The 18,507-nt window shown below is 35.5% G+C and overlaps 1 protein-coding gene across 4 annotated transcripts in view; it reads right to left on the bottom strand.

The window, feature by feature from the left end:
* LOC129262224 (kinesin-like protein KIF24) overlaps positions 1-14,663 on the bottom strand; it is a 26,015-nt gene extending 11,352 nt beyond the window's left edge. For 2 of the 4 annotated variants that reach the window (XM_054900309.2, XM_054900307.2), the window contains exons 1-9: positions 14,501-14,663; positions 9,730-9,965; positions 8,540-9,227; positions 8,018-8,115; positions 7,247-7,468; positions 6,362-6,449; positions 1,488-1,609; positions 951-1,056; positions 281-462 (exon numbers count right to left, since the gene is read on the bottom strand). In XM_054900309.2, coding sequence (XP_054756284.2) covers positions 281-462; positions 951-1,056; positions 1,488-1,609; positions 6,362-6,449; positions 7,247-7,468; positions 8,018-8,115; positions 8,540-9,227; positions 9,730-9,902 — 1,679 coding nt within the window. In that variant the 5' untranslated portion in view covers positions 9,903-9,965; positions 14,501-14,663. The remainder of the gene's footprint in view (positions 1-280; positions 463-950; positions 1,057-1,487; positions 1,610-6,361; positions 6,450-7,246; positions 7,469-8,017; positions 8,116-8,539; positions 9,228-9,729; positions 9,966-14,500) is intronic. The other 2 variants (XM_064100087.1, XM_064100086.1) reach the window with 1 other exon arrangement.
* Positions 14,664-18,507: the final 3,844 nt, after the last annotated feature.

Here is an 18,507-nt window from a genome sequence, read left to right on the forward strand (position 1 = left end):
CAGTACAAGCAGATGAAATTCTGTACTACATGTATATCGTTTAAAGTCCAAGGCATGCTTTGTCATGCATAATGGCCAATATCATTTCTCGACACAAAATCTTGACTGATTCCTCTATCATGATTTCATTAAATCCAGGTTTGTTAATTTTTTACCTGATTCATTCAGAATTTAAACAATATCCAAATCGTGTTTAGTGGAATAAAGTGTAAAGTGATCCTTTATCCATCAAACAAGACTTGTAACTGCATCCCATAATACTTTTTGAACAATATCTCACCTATCTGCATATCTGAGTGTATTTAGGGTGTGGTCTACTGCACTGGTATTAGGTGCCACACATGCAATCATGCAGGTCCGAGACTGTCCTAGGAAGGAATCTCTTAGGACCTGGGTCAGTTTGCTCTGTCGGAATGGGGTATGGCGTTTCTCCTGGTCAAGGGCGCGTATACACTCCTTGAGCTGAAAAATAGCAGAACAATCATCAACTTCAATCAATCAAATAATTCACTCTCATGTTTTATTTCATCTTTTGTCAGGCATCGCAAATCATTAATAACATTACATGAATTGTATTTTTTTTACCATACATCTGAAAATTTCACTTGAAATAATTTGTCTATGCATAAATGTGATGTCATTATATGTTTACTATTGTTTTCTGTTGTAGGAAATTTAATGAAATAGTACTCATAAACTGATGGAGCAGAGCTATTTAAAATGAAGATATAAATAAATAGGATATAAACATATGAACAAAAATAGAAAAAAAACATTAAAAAATGTATGAATAGATAAAAATAATTGAACAAATATATATAGATAAACACACAAAATAAAAAAATGATCAAAGGTAATAATACATTAAAAACAAGTTATAAATCTTATCTTAGGTAAGGTTGTTACAATCAAGTACTTGTATTCTTTCTGAAAATAAAAAATCATCTTACTGCAAGTAGACTAGTGTTGATTTCAGCTCCTTCTTGTCTATTAGTTTTATCAGTATCATTGGCATCACATGCTCTCTCACTACCTGCTAGATCAATGAATGATAACCTGGCATATGGAGAAAGAGAAAATGGACAAATAAATACAAGAAGTCAATCAAACAAAGCTAGTCAATACATGCTGTAGTGGTACTATTTTAATCAATCTGCTGTAGTGGTATTATTTTTATTTAAAAAAAAGAATAAAGAATACATGATGTCCCGTGAACCACTACACTATTTTTTCTTCACCATTCAGAAGTTATTTCATTAATTTCATGTTTAATCAAATTTTTCACTCTCCAGTACTCCTATACAAACTTAATCATAACACAAGAAAATTGCAAAAACAAAAATACACTTCTAAATTTCCAACCTTGAAGCAAATATCGATAAAGAAGAACAAACTTATGCAGAAATTGTGATATTCATATACGTTTTTTTTACAAAAAGTAAAATATTAGGAAATGTCAAAAACACACTAATATCAGAGGTACTTACTTTCCAATGTTGTTGCCAGCCTTATCTTTTAATTGTATCTGTAGTATAGCATGTGATCTTGATGATTCGGCATTGACACCTGATACTCCAACCATTCGATAGCTATTACCAGCCTCAACAACCTTTTGAAGAAATGGTACAAAAAGCATGAAAATTTGGGAATTTGCAACATCGTTTGACACAACATCGGGCCTATTTGCACTTTAATTCATGAAGTCTTTCTTTGTGGTTTGCATCAATGCACAAATAAGATGGACATACAGTTCAATTGGTATAATAGCCACAGCTGCACAATGTGTTCTTCCTTTTCCTAATAGCCTTTCTCTAATGATGGTTCATCGTAGTGTTTTGTCCAATTCTTGTTTCACAGCAAATGAATAATTTGAATAAAAACAATTTCTGGCTGTTTAACCCTGGCTTATTGGCAGACACGACAGACATCTTTGATATTGGAGAAGCATGGTAACTATTACCATGGACAGAAAACAATTTGTATTACTAAACGCATTATGATTTTTATTTGGATTCAGAAGATATTAAATGGTAGGAATATATAGTTTGTATAAAACACCTGTTCTTGATGAAAGAAAGAAGCAAATCAATACTCTCCTTGGCACAACTTCCTGCTTTGCCATTCAGAGAATCTAGCAGCATTTCTGACCTAGTTAGCTATAGGTGGTTTCAGACCGCCTCGAAGTACGTCAGTTCCAGGTATTCTCTGATCGGGAAATTTACCCCGATCAGAAAATACCAGGTATTTTGGTAATGTGAAAGCAAACTACGCGTAATTTCCCCGAAATAAAATACCCGCTAAATAGTAGGTACTTGGCAAAATTACGAGAACTTTCGGGGGGATTTTTCCAAGGTCGCAGGTATTTTGGCAATGTGAAAGCAATTTACGGGAACTTTTAGCCCAGCGTGTCGTTGGGCGCGGGCGCCGTGGGTGGCTGCTGGGCTCTGGGCTAGTGGTTTTGAATCTCGCGCCTTGCCTGCTTATTAGACCATAGGCCTACTGCGCATGCTCCTAACTTCAGGAATTTATTCCGAAGGGTATGTTTCGGGGCGGTGTAAATGCAGGAATAATTAATGGGTATTTTTTAGCCTAAAAATGTTCTCGTAATTTAACGGGAATTCTTGTGATCGAGGCGGTTTCTATTGAGGTTTTTTTAATGAATGCAGCTGTGCTCTTACATACTGTTATTGAGCATTATTGGAAGCAACAAACAAAATTGACAAATTATAAACCAATTAAAAGCTGATAAGCTACAAGATACAACAATGCAAGTTGTATACATAATTGCTCACCAGCAAAGTGATAAAAATATTGTCTAGTACTATAGGTTATCAATTTGAGTAATCTATTCATCATCATTAAAAAAATCAGAATAACATGATTTGTTTTCATTATGTACAAAGGAATGCAAATGAAACAATGGCATGTTAACAGAAGTTTGAAGTGTAATACATAAACCCCCATTGCAGGGTGCTACATAACTTTTTAGAAGCGCTTGCCCGGTCTGGCAAGTAAATTTTTTAATATTTGGAATATATTTGCCCCAAATCTATTTCACTTGCCCGAAAAAATCCTTGAAATTTTTTTTTACCTCTTCAAAAGAAAGTTTTGGGGTTTTATAAACGATTGACCTTTTTCTCTCTTTTGACATGATCTGATCTACCTTGTTATTGCATTTCTTTTTCCAAAGTGATTTTATCTTGCTTGCCATGACCAAAATTAGGGTCAATATCATATCAACCCTAATTTTAGTCATTCTGTGAGAATTTTGCTTTGTACTGTGTGAATTTTGCTTGCCCAATTTGGGCAAGTAGTTTTGGTCTTTGCTTCAAAACACTTGCCTGACTCTAACTTTTACTTGCCCCGGGCAATCAGGAAAGTGTTTATGTTGCACCCTGCCCATTGATATCTATCATTCAGAGTTCAGATTTATAATGTATGTGAGAAATGCAACAAAGCCCATTTACAATGCATTCATGGAAATGTGAGTGTTTTTATAAAGGAAAATACTCTGCTTGTAAAAATTGAAAATTAAGGAAATTGCATTCTTGTTCTCTTTCATACTTTTATTCTCTTTCACTTTTATTTTGTAGTGATTTCGGTTTCTAATTTGGTCTAGCTTAAGTAGCAGACGTGATGGCTTGTTGTTAAGGTGGTGGTCTCATAATCCATACTTGTGTTTGATTCCCAGACAGAGCCCTAGTGCCCTTTGGTATAATAAGGAACTAGTGCCCTTTGGTAAGGCATTATATGGTCCCTTGAAAAGGACTTTAAGCCATTGGTTATGCTTTCATAGTAGCCACCACCAAAGTAGGTAAATTTACTATTTATATCAATCATCATTTCAAATTTATAAACTGTGGTAATTATTTTGATTGTATATAAAAAAAATAGTTCTGAAAATAAAATACTATTTTGAAAATGGACTGTTTTTTTATGCAAAATGCGGCACACCACGATATTAAGATGTTGAGAACATGGAAGAACAAAGAGTAATTTCTTTGGTAGAAATGCAAAATATTGGAAAACCGATCAAATACTGAGTAAAACACCCATTATTTAAAGCCAGCATAAAGTTAATCCAACATTATGATTCTTATCAATCTTATCAAATATCAAGTAAATAATGACCTCTGACCCCATGAGCCCTAAATCCTATCAGTGCAGGCTGATCCATATTGATCCTAAGATACAAACCGTCATGAAAATCAGTCTGTTGGTTCTCGAGACCATGTTCCTAATCAATGTCAATATTAACCTGCAAGCTTGAACTTTTGAACCTATGACCTTCACATTTGACCTACAGGTAGTTATGTTCAACAAAGTGTCATGAAAATTGGACCATAGGCATTTTTATAGAGCTAACATCTTCATAGACTACACTTTATCACCACCTCTTGTTTAATATATACCGCTTCCAGTGAACTTCAACATTTGACCTTTAATAAGATTCCCAAATCTGACTAGATCACTGCAGGTAAAAGCCACACCTCTGTTTTGAGATTTGTTGATGATTTCATATGGATTAACAAATGGGAAGTACAATATACTGTTTTTCCTCCTAAAAGGTTCTGGCATCCTTCTGGGTGGAGACATAAGCAACTCATATGAAACAGAATTCAATACTGACATCTCTCAAAATAAAAGTCAAACAGACAATACTTACTATCTAACACTGAAAAAATACATGTACTTCAAGAACTCAACACCTACACAATATGTTATTGTGATCTTTAAAGAAAGTTATCTTGTCGATCGATCCTCTGATTATTCCCCAAAGTTCAATCACATTTCAAGCAACATGTAACTCAACAAGTGGTCCATTTGCACAAATGATGACTAATTTTCAAATCTCAATTGTGAACGTTGATGAAAAAGTCACTCGGCTGAGACCACAATTTTCAAACAATAGTTTTGTGTGATGATGGAACAGGTTGTTTCTTTGAGTTGGATATATATGTAACTTGTGCTTTCATCAATCATATATTATAAAGTAAACAATGGGTCGTGGTCTGGTCTCTCAGCCAGAGTCTGGGACTCTGAATGGTTGTGTCAACATTTGTTCAAGGTTGGGTATTGTTTAAACTGTCACTTTTGCACTTCAATAAATTTGGAAGGAAGGACTGAAGAATAGGGGTGTTTAACTAGTTGCTTCATTCATACAATATATTTCCTGTAGTTAAAACTCTGACTATTCATGTACAGAGAAAAGGTACTTCATACATTATCAACAATTGTTTTTTATATACAAATGAGAGAAAGCTGGTAATTTAGGAAATGGCAACTTGGCATGTCCTCCAGAGACCACCCTACAAGAAAATGCTACTTCTCACATACATGTACACATCAGACTTCACAAGCATGCATATACCAATTGTGCATTGAACTTTAAATGTATAAAATGTTCCACAATATGACAGCATTTAAAATCACAACTGCACAACTTTATTGTTGGCTTGTTGCAATTTCAATTGTTTACTTTCTAGTTAAAAAGAGAATGCTATATCATGTTGGCACATCAGGGCAAGAAGACAACATTAATTAGATAATCCATTAAATAATCAATATTGAGTATTTAACCCCCCCCTAAAAAAAAGAAAGGAAGAATAACTGTAATAAATATTTAAAGAAAGAAAATCCTATTGGATATGACACTATTGTAGCCTTTTTTTCACTCTCCAATGAGATTGATATGCAGTTACATATCATGTGGACGTCAGCATGACTTTAAGTACCGTAATACTTAACTCTTTGTGAAACAGCCCTAAATATTTTAATAGTAGCGCTATCTGGGACCTGTTGCATAATAGAAAAGCTCTGGCAATATTTTGCCAGAGTTTTTCAATGTGTTAATTGTCAATGGCAAAGTTTTGTTTGAAAAAGTTTGTGATTATGTACCAGAGATTTTTTTTTAAATATAAAATTATAGCAAACATTTTATGCAACAGGCCCCTGCTTTCTTTAATTGAGAATGCATTGACACTTCAGTCTCTTATAGACTTACATGTATAGAATGAGATTCACTTTCTTTCAATTCAAATGTTAATTTCCATAATTTTATCAAAGAGGTTTTCCGACTTATTGAACACTATGTATTGTTGACGCCATGCACAAAATATTTCAACCATGTCATTGCTATGACAGGCAATCAGTGAAATACATTTGTTTGATAAAATTGTGGAAATGCAAGCATTTTTGTTAGAAGATTTTATTATTCCATGTCGTTTTTTTATTATTTATTTTTACTAAGGTATCAAATTAAAGAATATATATGGCACTTTTGAGACATGTATATTTCTTTTTGAAAGATTTTTTTTTAGTATTAAAGTGGAATTCAAGTATGAAAGAGAAGGTTTCTTACCTGCATGAGAGCTTGAGGTCCATTAACTCTGATTTCATTCAAGCCTGAGATACATACTTTATGATGAGCATTCTCTCTTGCATGTAATCTGTATTGATAAAGACAATGTAAGTATAATAGATTATAAAAAAGGAAAAAACCTTCGATTTTTTAGTATTAGAATTTTTTGTGATATTCATAAAAAGCAAAAAACGTATTCTCCATACCTCTAGCAATAATGTTGTCTTTCTGTATTTAGATGATAAGTCATATAGATTGCCAAATCATATCAAATCCAAATGTCTGGAAATGGTGAGAATACGAGTCTTCACTTCCAACTGCACTTTTCTTTGACACTGATATTCTTGTACATTTGGTAATTCATTTTGAACCATCAGTCACAATTATCATATTTATAAAAATGGAAACTCTACAAAAAGTATAAAGATATTGCACATCTGAATAAAGATTTTATCATTGTATTGCAATGTGATAATCGTGATGCTTTCTTTTATTTCCCAAGCAAATCATCTAAAAATAAGTTAAACTCGGGACAGATCCGGTGGGGCGGATGGGGCCTGCCTCACTGCCTTTTTCGCTTGTCATTTTTCTGTTGTCCAGTTGTCTTTTTTCATGGTATGATGGTAAATGACCCCTTTGACCTTTTTTACTTTTTCTTCTTAATTTTAATTTGGTCTAATTTACATGTATTTCTATGGTGGTGAGTTACTGCTTGGCAAATTGTTTTTAGACCACTGCCCCCCAATCATGGATCCTCCTCTGGGTTAAACAACACATGTTATGTTCTAAGATATATGTAAATATGATGATGATGATAATTGATACTTCTTTAGCCCCAACATGCATGAAGTTTATTCCAAAATCCAAAACATAATTCAAACATACCTCTCTCTATTGTTGAGTAGATCACAAAGCTGACCACAGTAGATCTCAAAGTAGCTCACGTACACAGAGACACCATGACCATCCGGAGACGACATGATGATAGTGAAGATGTCTTCAGCGGCAAGTAAATAGAGACCTTTCACCTTTCCCCCTTGACCTCCAAGTAATGTATGAGTTTTTCCAGCTCCAGTCTGCCCATAGGCAAAGCAAGTGGCCTTGCCTCTGTGATATTATGGATAAAAATATTGTCATATTATCAATAATTGTTTAAAAAATTATGTACTCAGTAAGAATGTATACTTCTCATTTTTTAACCTATTTCTTTATATTTTTTCCACAGTATCATTTTTTTTTATATTTCAGAAGTGGTCAAAAAAAAAGAAAAAAAAAAACGATTTTATAAATTTACATACTGAATAATAATCAATCAAGTTTAAAATTCAGTGTTGCTGAAATATCCTACTTAACTATTTCATACATTTTAATAAGCAAAGGGATCAAAATTTTTTAAATGTGGAATAATAACAATAATAAATTGTCAATAAATACAAAGTACCCAGCAATAACAATATTAGGTAAATGGGGGACAAATGAGTTCAAAATCAGTCAAATCAGATAGAAATGAAGAGCTATAAAAATTATATGGTGCAACAATTCTTAGTTGTAAAGCTAAATTGATTATATACTATAATATACATTTACTATAAAAATCTCTTTTTGGAACAACCACAAAACTTTTTTTGTTTTGCTGTATAACAGTATTGAACTTACCCTTTGAATATCTTCTGTATTAGTGGCATAGCTGTCCTCTCATAGACTTCTTCATTGCTGCATTTTTCATGAAAAACTTCATCAAAGATATACTTATGCTGTTGGTAAAATGGGGATGAAAATGAATAAACAAGTGACTAAAAATACCCTTTTAAACACTTTATGGTTCTCAGGCCAAAATCACAATAAAGAGAGTTGGTGATGGAGAATTATTAAGGTTCTTTTTCTGAAAAATCGGTTTGAAATGAAAATAAAAAATAGAAGTTAATTTATCTAAGGATGAATATTTACCAATGTTTGGTTGAAAATAATTATATTTTCTTGGCATAACACCTGCTACCTTGATTGGGTATTGAGACTAATATAAAACAAAGTCACATAATCACAGTACCCCTGCCTTTTTAAAATGCCTTTTTATACAAGAATTTTAGGGGTCCTTCTTATAGTTCATAGTTCCTTAGACCCCCCTAACATATATCTTGAATGCAGTAATAATAAAAATAGGGAAAATAAGTTAATTACCATTTGAACAACCTTGGTTAGATCCAGAGTCAGCTTCCTCTCTTTCACCAGTGCTGTGTTGGTGCCTTCTATCGCAACAGCATCTCCCTCTCCTGCCCTTCTCTCCTTCTGGTTCATTGGTCTTTTCCGCACACAAACCCTTATCTTCTCATCTACCATAACACCATTTCTCGAATGAGGGGTGGAAGTATGTGCTGGCTTCATCCCTGAAGTCTGTCTAGATTGGTTGGTAGGTGTGAGTGAAGGTACCCCATAGTTATACCCAGCACTGCTCTGCTCCAAGATCAAGACTTGGCTGTCATCAACTCCATTATCATAATTCTTGCTAGGGTCTTTGTTTACATTTTCTGTTGTGGGAGAATCATGACTTCTATCTATATCGGATCCATCATCTTTATCAAAAGTTCTATTCAATACACTGTTCTTTGGTGTATCACCCAGTCTTGGTATATGGTGCTCATTTTCATTCTGCTTCCTGTCTGATTGCACCGTTTCAGTATACCTGCCAGACTCATGAGTCGTGTTATCATGGTATTTCCTGGCTCCTTTTCTACTCCCATGGTGACTATTTTTATCTTTATTGGGCATGATGTTGGGTGTGTTGCTTTCAATAGACTTGACTTGTTGGTCCGATCCATTTAGATCAGAGAGCTTGTTTAGATCCAAGGTGCGCAGTGTGTGGATTAATCTGAAAAAAAAAATGGATTTAGAACCAATTCAACTAGGATGTATTTGAATTAGGATCAATAATCAATACTATTCATGTTAACAACCAAAATTCATGTTAACGTTTTCTCTCCTTATTTGATTTGTCAAAAGACAAAGTGGTATGTCAATTTCAAATTACCATTGATCTTGACAGTAAAGGCATTATCAATCATACACTGTTAAACTTGTCATGGTTATTTTCATTTAAAAGACATTAAAAATGTGGTATGTAATTTTCAAATTCTTCCAAATTCATACAAATAGACAATATTCTGGATTTTAAAAAAAATTAAGTAAAAAAATAAATGTGAAGATAATATTTTTTGAAAAGATGTAATCTTAAAAAATTGATTTGGATAAGCAATTCAGCAGAATATCTTCAAGATTGTTAAATAAGTGGCCGGTACATGCTCGCTTCTTATTTTGCCTTTTATTGAAAAAACATGGTTTAGCTAATACAAGGCTATATGCCTAAAACAGACCTAAATAGTTTTTTCTTGTCCTGGGGTGAAGTTACGCCATAGTTATTGTACTCATGCATGGACAGGGTCGCCAACCTCTCTAGATCACTAATGCCCCTGTCCTGAAATGATGAAGAATAGTGGCCCAAATGAGCCTCCTTGAGGCACAGCCAAAAGAGAGATCCACTATCCATGGCAGGGCTACAGACTATAATCAATCACAGGCATGCTACAATGTGCGGTGCATTCACCTTCATCTACAAAGACAAGAACATACAAAGTTGATACAAACAGATATGACAGGGGGAAGTAAATCACAAAACTGCAGCTAGAGGATATTCATGCAAATACGAGTCTACAAAATGATTTCAAAAACCCAAAATATGAGAGTCCCATTTTCCTCTCTGGATCATTAATCTGAGGATTCTGAGCATCAGATCAATATGAAATTATAAGTACAAACACGTCACAGGCCTAGCCCTAGTTAGCTGTAATTTGTCTGTTTAGAGATTTAAATGTTTTATTTTATTTTTCTCCTCCTACACAAGGTGGTTTAGTAAAGCAAGCTCAACCGTGCAATAGAAAATGAAATTTGCATGCAACACAAAATGAATCAAATATTGAAAGGCTTTCAAGTTTCAACTGGCCAACCAAATGACAAGAATCTTTGTATGTTGTATAAAAATAGTTCATTAGTATGTCAAAACTTTGTGAACAGTCATGTCATTTATCTTTAAAATCTGACTTCAACAACATGAAAAGCAACCTAAAACTACCGTTAATTTCTTTAGGATGAGATCAGTATTCATAAAAATATTGACAAAATATTGGCATATTTGTAACCTATAGCGCCCGTTAAGAAGGCAATCTGAAATTCCCAGTAAGCATCAGGAAATCACCATTTCGCGAACAGATATCATGAACAAAATGTAAAATGTGCAATGACAGTAAAACCAATTATTTCTGTTATCTTTTGACCTTGACTTTTCATTTAAACCTTTATGAAACATTGGCAGGCAAAATAAAATCAAACTTATTCACAACAGTTTTCCTGCACAGCGTGCACTCTCGAAAGCAAAACCCCTTGACCTACTTCACATCAACAAATTTTTACCTGTAGCTACTATCTTTCTGTCATTTTGGAAGCTACTATTTGAATTGGTTCTGTATAAATTGTGAATATTTTGTGAAGGAATTAATAGCCTTGATTGAAATGTTTACAATTTTTGGACCCCTTAAGCAAAGGCGAATTGCGCATGCGTGGAGGTCTGCAGCAATTTTAGGTACAAATTGCAGCAGACCTCTGCGCATGCACAGTTTGCCTTCGCCATTTTTGATTCGGCAGAGAATTTAATGTGTGATGAATCAAGAACCGGCTTCAAATCACCAATTTTGGGACGTTTTCAAGAAAGGGCAAGGAGTGAGTCTGTGTCCGATAGAAAGTTTAGTCACTGTAGAGTAAGCTGAATGTATGCTTTGGTCACGATAGATTGCCTTTGCTACCATAAGTGCCACAATTTGTAACTGTTTTTTGAGAGCGAGTATTTGTCCCCCGAGGGTTCGGCCTATTCGGATAGGTGGAGGCAAGCCGTGGAGTGGCGGGTAGCGGTAGTGAAGTGTAGTGGAGGCTGTGGAGCCTATACCTTCGCACGCTGTCACGTCTACCCCGGCACGTGAGACGAATCGAGAGTGAAGTCAGCGCACAGCTAGTACGTGATACGATGAATCGCGTGCGTGCATCGCATGGTTTTGTAGTATGGATCGATATAATGAAGAAGCCCATATCTCGCGCGCGCGCCTTTTCGAAACGTACAAGTGTAAGTATACCCAGTTGTTGTGTGTCTGGACAGGTTGTGTGTCCGGACGATCAATTTTAGAAAGTCATTTGGAAAAAATTACAAGCGAAGTTTCATCAATTTTTAGTACAAAACATTAGGAAATATTATAAAGAACAAAACAGAAGATGATTACAAGTATTGAATTCATATTTTTAGTGTAATCCAAAGACAAAAAAGAAGGCTTCAAAAATATAAAGTGTCCGGACACCCGACCCCCCATCCTACTGGCCGCGCGCACGCAGAGACGCCGAGTCATGAAAATCTCACGCATAACATTTTTTTTACTTGGCATCTCTGCTATACGAACCCTCGTCTGAGGTAGGTTTCATGAAGCACACCCCCATCAAAATATAATTTGAGTGCCCCCCCCGTTCAGTGAAAAAGCCCCGACGATGGCCTGAGTTTGTTGAACCTTAAATTTGTTAAAAATAAATCTAGGCCCAACGCAAAGACCACTCCTAGTACCAATGAGGTCCAAACATTACATGTATGGACCTCATAGGCGACATCACTAGTATTTTTGGTTAGAAATCTCTGAGAACAGGATATTTCTATATTATATCACAAGTACAAGCTATATTCCTTTCTCTTATTTAAATTATAATTTTATAGTGTAAATGCATCGTTAGCAACAACAAAAAAATGAAAGAAATGAAGGGGAACTTACATTTTCACGGCTTTTTCCTGATTTTCTGGGCAGTTGCTCTTCACTTCTGACTCGCGATCGAAGCTGATATGAAGATCACGTGATTCGCGTTCTCGTCAGCTGATCGGTTGATTATTCTTTTCGTCAGACGTTAATAATATTTTTTTTATAATGCTAGCATTCATCGCTAATTTAGGTGAAAGAGATTGAAGTTATACAGCGCCAGGTCGGAATCATAATTATTTTGGAAGAGTGTATTTATACACTCGATCTCATACCTGACGTAGACGGCGCTATTCAACAAATGCATTACGAAACTTTGTGTTTAAAAATGGATCTCCTCTGACACCCCAATTTCAAATTCCAAGCTACTTTCACTCGCCCCCCCCATCCCAATATCAACAAGGAATGGTTATCCTTAAGTAAACAACCACGCACTCTCCCAGCTAATCCACCTTCCCCTAAGGAGAAGTGACCTTCATAAGGCCTGGCAGAGAGAGAGAGAGAGAGGGAGTTAACTGGGGGTGATTTTTTAAAAACTTATTGTTATTTCGGCAATTGTGGGTCATTTTGCATCGTTCAAAATTTCAGTTCGATCTCCATCTAAATTTTGAATCGTTTTTAGACATGCTAATGTCCTAAAACAAATAGAATACAAATATATTCTTTCAAGATTACTGTCAGCCAGGAAGCTCTGAAGAGTTTGTTTATACTATTACGTAACAAGGACAGCTGTAATCCCACTCTATGCCGTTCATCAGCCTGATGTGGTGGCATGCACAGTGTTTTATCAGCTCTTATCAGCAGCTGCAGTCACTAAATCGACCCCACCCCAGTTTAAACGAGAGAAATGAAACTTTCCCAAAAACTGAAAGTGGGGTGTCAATACCCCACTTGAGCTCCCATTGACTAACACGCAAGACATTATCAGCAGTCAGATGAACCCCACCCCAGTTTAAACGAGAGAAATGAAGCTCTCCCAAAATCTGAAATTGGGGTTTCAAATACCCCACCTGAGCTCCCATTGACACAACACGCAAGGCAATGGAGTTCCTGTGTTATAAGCTGGTGGGGTATTTTTTAAACACAAGATTCGCGTAATGTGCACAATCTTCAATATAAAAAATAAAACAGAAAGAACGCCTTGAACACAGGCCAAAATGCCTAACGATTTCTCCGCGGCATTAACAACTATCGTAAAGGGCGCTCCATTTATTAATAAAGATGGACGTATAGCTGTCTATGGCGACAAAATTTGCCGCAAATAATTACGAAGAATTGTGAGAAATGGTCTGAAAATGCAACAAAAGAACCGGTGAGTACCGATTAAACATTATCAATTTATTTATGACTAGAGTTTAACAATTTCTAGATAATATTGCTTAGTTCTAAGCTAGGGCGGCCCAAATGCGCGTGAGTGGAGTCCCAGTTTATTAACGCGGGTAAGTATTGGGGTGTCGCCTAGACTAGACAGCTGGCAGCCGTCTGTTTCGAGGAGTTTTTTAACTTTTTTTTTTTTAAATTTCTCCTCGTACACAGACGGCTCGCTAGCGTGCAGCCACCATTAGGGGACTTGCAATGCAAAATCCCCCCGTCGGGGCTCTTCAATTTTTGTCTTTAATGAATAAAAATTTTGAAAATTAAAGCGACCAAAATGCAAATTGATATTCCCTCTTGTCATTAATTGCCAAAAAACGGAGAAAAATCAAGTTAAAAGGAACAAAAACAGTGACTTACCTCGGCTGTCGCGCAAATTCACTTCCCCGTTTTATCCGATCTTAAGTACATAAACATATTGCCATTGAGTCCCCTGTACAGATCGCGCTAGAACTTCGGTCTCTGTATTTGGTGAGTGAAGCCAACGGAGTTCAGCTGAACAACCAACATAACACAGAGACCGAAGCTTTTGGTCTACGCCTAGACTAGAGTGCGCAAAGACAACGTTAAACTAGTTTTTAACTAAGCATTCAAAATACTTCACAAAAAGTCACAAGCACTGCTCATCAAACACAAAATCAACATTATGAACAATATCAACATTTATGCACAACTCGCTCAATCCAAAAATTTATACCACTTTTACCAGACCTAACTTAAGTACCATGAGTCATGACGTTGATAAAAACAAGATCAGAAAGCCGACACAAGCAACACAAATTTCAATATGTGGGGCAATGAAAATTGAAAGAGAGGATTGCATTGATGATTGAACACGTCTTTCAAAGGTAAAAATGAAAATAAAATTGCGAATACAATTACCGGTACGCTATCGAAAAATGAGAGAGGGCATTCAAACAATATTTTGTACCTGTTTAGTCAAATATCATCGAAAACTTTCAACAAAGTTTGATAAATGAGAGATGGAAGACGACAGTCTCTGACTGAGTCTGACACTGGCCTGTTCTCCACTGACTTTATCAACAAACAGTACGCGTACGGGGCCGGGCGCGGCATATGCGCAGGGGCGCGGCGCTTTGTACACCAGTACCACCGGCCGGCGCGGCGCTGCGCCAGGCCCGCCAGCCGTCCAGCTAGGCCGTGCCAGCGCAGCATACGGCAACTGGCATACGGTAGCACAGATCAGACGACTGAGCTGAGCATCACGGAAGAAGGTGTCGGTCTCGATCTGCTGAAGAAAGTGTTAGGTCTTTGGACTCTTTCATATCCTCTTAACTGAATTCTGGAACTGAAAAATGGCTGAAGGAGTGAATACCCCTCATTCAGCTGAGAAGAAAGGAGAAGGAGAAAATGGAGAATTCCCGAATGAAGCAGGAGAAAACATGGAAGTTGGGCTTCCAAATGGTGCTGATGCAACAGTGACGGAGGAAGAGCCACAGGCGCAGCCAGAAAAAGAACTCACACAGACTGATCATATAAATAAGTCACTTCTTACATCATTTCTCAACAGATTGAATGATCCAGCTACTTCATCTCAATTTCCTAGCACACAGATTATTGACACAGAGCCAGAAGAATTTGAAAATTAACAATCTAGAGTGACATCAGAAAACGATTGTTGAACTTGAAGATCGATCATCAATATCGAAATGTGCACCATTCACCAATTTAAGATGGAACCAGGATCAGGAAGTCTTCAGGTCTCATTAGGCCTAAATTATGTTTGGTATTGTGATATGATTTTAAAGAATTTTGAGAACCCAATGCCATCTTTGATCTAGAAAAATGGAACTCCTGTGCCAAAAACCTTCAGTCTGCGTATGAAATCCCACCAGCCAGGCCGCGCCGGTGTTGTTAGTTAGTGTTACTAACTAAAGGCAAGCTGAACTAGACTACGGTACCTTGGCTTCATCTGTGATTGGTAGAAAAAATGTCAGAAAATAATGAAATCTCCAGAAAAGACGTAATATTCTGCCTATGACATCAAATATCCTGGCCAGGAGCTTGAGATTATTCTGTTTTGAAGAGGGATCTACATCTACGCAAATGCCTGTCTGATGATGATCAAATCCAAATTGAATATGTTCTTCTCACGCACAGTATCAGATTAGGCGTAGGCCTACATGTATGCTACAATTTTACAAACAACGATGACAGTTCAAGACTGCTCATGAAATTAAGCAATGTTCTGGTGACTTCTTGCCTATAATTGATAGAAATGTGCAAAGTCTGCAAGATCATGACGCTGCATTTAGGACTCAAGAAGTGTGTAATTGTAATAATGGATGCAAGCCACTGTTTTGAAAATTATATGTTGTGTATAATGTTCACTTTAGTTCATCTGTAGTTATTGTTTGATCAAACTGAGTGTATTTAACAACAAATAGAAACAAATTTCAAGAAGCAAGGAGAATACATGTATAAGAAAAAATATTGTACACTCATTGCATGTAGAGCTTCAAGTTCCAGACATATTGGCCCGAATTCTCGAAGGGTGGCTAACTTAGCCCGTGCTAACTTAGCCCACTGGGCTAAGTTAGCCACCTTTCGAGAATTCGGGCCATAATGCCCATAATTTTGTTTGTGTGACAGAAATACCAAACAATCTTATGTACACTTTCATAGCTAGAGCACAAGTGCTCATATTTGTGATTTTCTTTGATATTTGAATTTTATTTTGTGAAATCTGAAGCAAAAGAGTGGCTTACTCAACCTATATCCTACGTATGTCCAAGATACACCAGTCAACACTCTCTTTGATATTTTGATATTGATATTTTTTAAAGTGATCATATCACTTTGTTCTGATTTAAAAAATTATCCTTTTGGTTCCTGAAAATGGGCTAAACATTAGGCTTATAGTGTAAAAATACCATCCCAAAAGTTTCAAAGTATTATATTTACAGGATCAATTTTAAAACCTTAGAGATGTAAACCAAAGTTTGAAATAATTGGGAGTTGGTTTCAATGACTATGTGTATACAGGGAATCTGTGCACCACAACACATTAATTCTAGATGAACACAGCATGACCTACATACAGTGTGTACAAGGTATACACTGAATGTACAGTGCAGCTAATAGTGTGTGTATAGGAGATGCACAAAACAGAAGGCAGTCAAAATAGCCAACGGACTTTTTGAATTGGAGAAAACTGGTCATAAGCTGAACCCGTCTACTAGACGGTTCTCAAAATCAGGCTAGTAAATTGCTACTTGTATCTAAATTAGAGTTTTTCATCCTATATTGTGGTCTGTTTCAGGGTTTTTGAGGACAAATACAGGCACTCATACGCACGTTTCAACTCAGTTTGAGAATTTTTTAAATCAGCTGCTCACAAAGTTAAACGATCCCTTTAATATAACAGAATTACGAGGCATTTAATAGTTTTACATTCGAAGAAAAATAAATCAACTTATATGATCTAAGAGGTACTTGGTGCCCTTTAATCTATTTAATAAAGTTTACAATTGTGGTTGCTAATTTTTTATCACTGGTATGTGATTAATAGGATGTCTTGACTGAAATTTGCTCGACTAATTATGAATACACTACAGGTATGTTACAGAATATACGTTAAGGAGTCTCTCTTAATTCAGAATCTTGACTAAAAATTACCACTATTACTCTTTAATTTAGATTATAAATAATCAATTCATGTTGCAGTTGCATATTTCTGTTTATGTAAAATATATTTGTCACAATGTGGTCCTTTCCTAATGTTCTAATTTACAGTAGTTATCATTAATTATAAGGTAACAAGAAAACAACCTCTGTAGGTTAATGTGAGTAAAGATTTACATTTATTTATTTCTAAATTCAAATATTTGAGGACAAAATCAAGGAAAGTTTATCATTGATTACTTTGTGTATGTTTTTACTGAAGTCAAGCTATTGGTGAATTTTGTTAATTGCTTAGAAATGACTATAAAAGCATAACTTCTGCAGATTTGTAATTTGTCTTTAGGCTCACTCTTATTTACTGTTTAAAAATTTCTAAAATTCTACAAGGTCAGTTTAAATACAGTAAAAACACACTAAATTAATTAAAGTAATGAAACCTTTTCTATGAAATTCTATTGAGTTGATGCCTTTATTTCTGTGATTTGTCTACATCCTGAAGGGTTGACAAAGTCAACAAAAGCAGAATAATATAGAATCCATAAATTCTTTCTTGTTTGTCAAGCATTAATGTACATAAAAGCTGCTCACATTGAATATCACAAAATCTTTAAAGCCCCTGAATGAAATATCGGATGTTACCCCGTCTTCACAACGTTATTACGCTGCTCCCGATTTCAACCGATTCCTATCCCACTCTCCGCGGATCTACTGATCAGAATGGATCAGGGTTTGGGATCATGATAGTGGAATGGCCCCTTTGCACCCATAAATTTTTTTTCATGGATTTTTACCAAACCTGTTGTTTTCTTTTACTTTCTACTTCAACAAAACCAATTTTATATCATGGTGAAAATCCCTTAAAGGGGTTATTTGGTGGTTTTGAATTAATGTAATGATCAGCAATTCAGCATAAGATGGGTGATATGCAATTGGGTGAGCTGATAATTCATTTTAAAACAAAAAATACTTTTTGTATTCTTTATATGAAATCTCAAATAATTCCAAGTTTCTTCTAATGTGAAAAACAAAGAAGCTCTTTAAATCACAAGTTGACATGATTAATCATGTTCAAAGAGGGGTCAAACTGTAATTAGTAAAAATATTTAAATCTTTGAAATTCCATTTAAATGAATGAAATGAAAGAAGGGCCTAACATCATCAGCTCAACAATGTTCCATGATAAATCTTGAAGTTTGTTTTTTCCTACCATACCCTTTTTTTTTCTTATCTTTAATTTTCTTATATTTGATTTTAAAAAATCATACAAGTTTCAATTTTTGTTTGATTTTACTC

This window comes from Lytechinus pictus, chromosome 5, assembly GCF_037042905.1.
Source record: "Lytechinus pictus isolate F3 Inbred chromosome 5, Lp3.0, whole genome shotgun sequence".
Classification (NCBI taxonomy): Eukaryota; Metazoa; Echinodermata; class Echinoidea; order Temnopleuroida; family Toxopneustidae; genus Lytechinus; species Lytechinus pictus.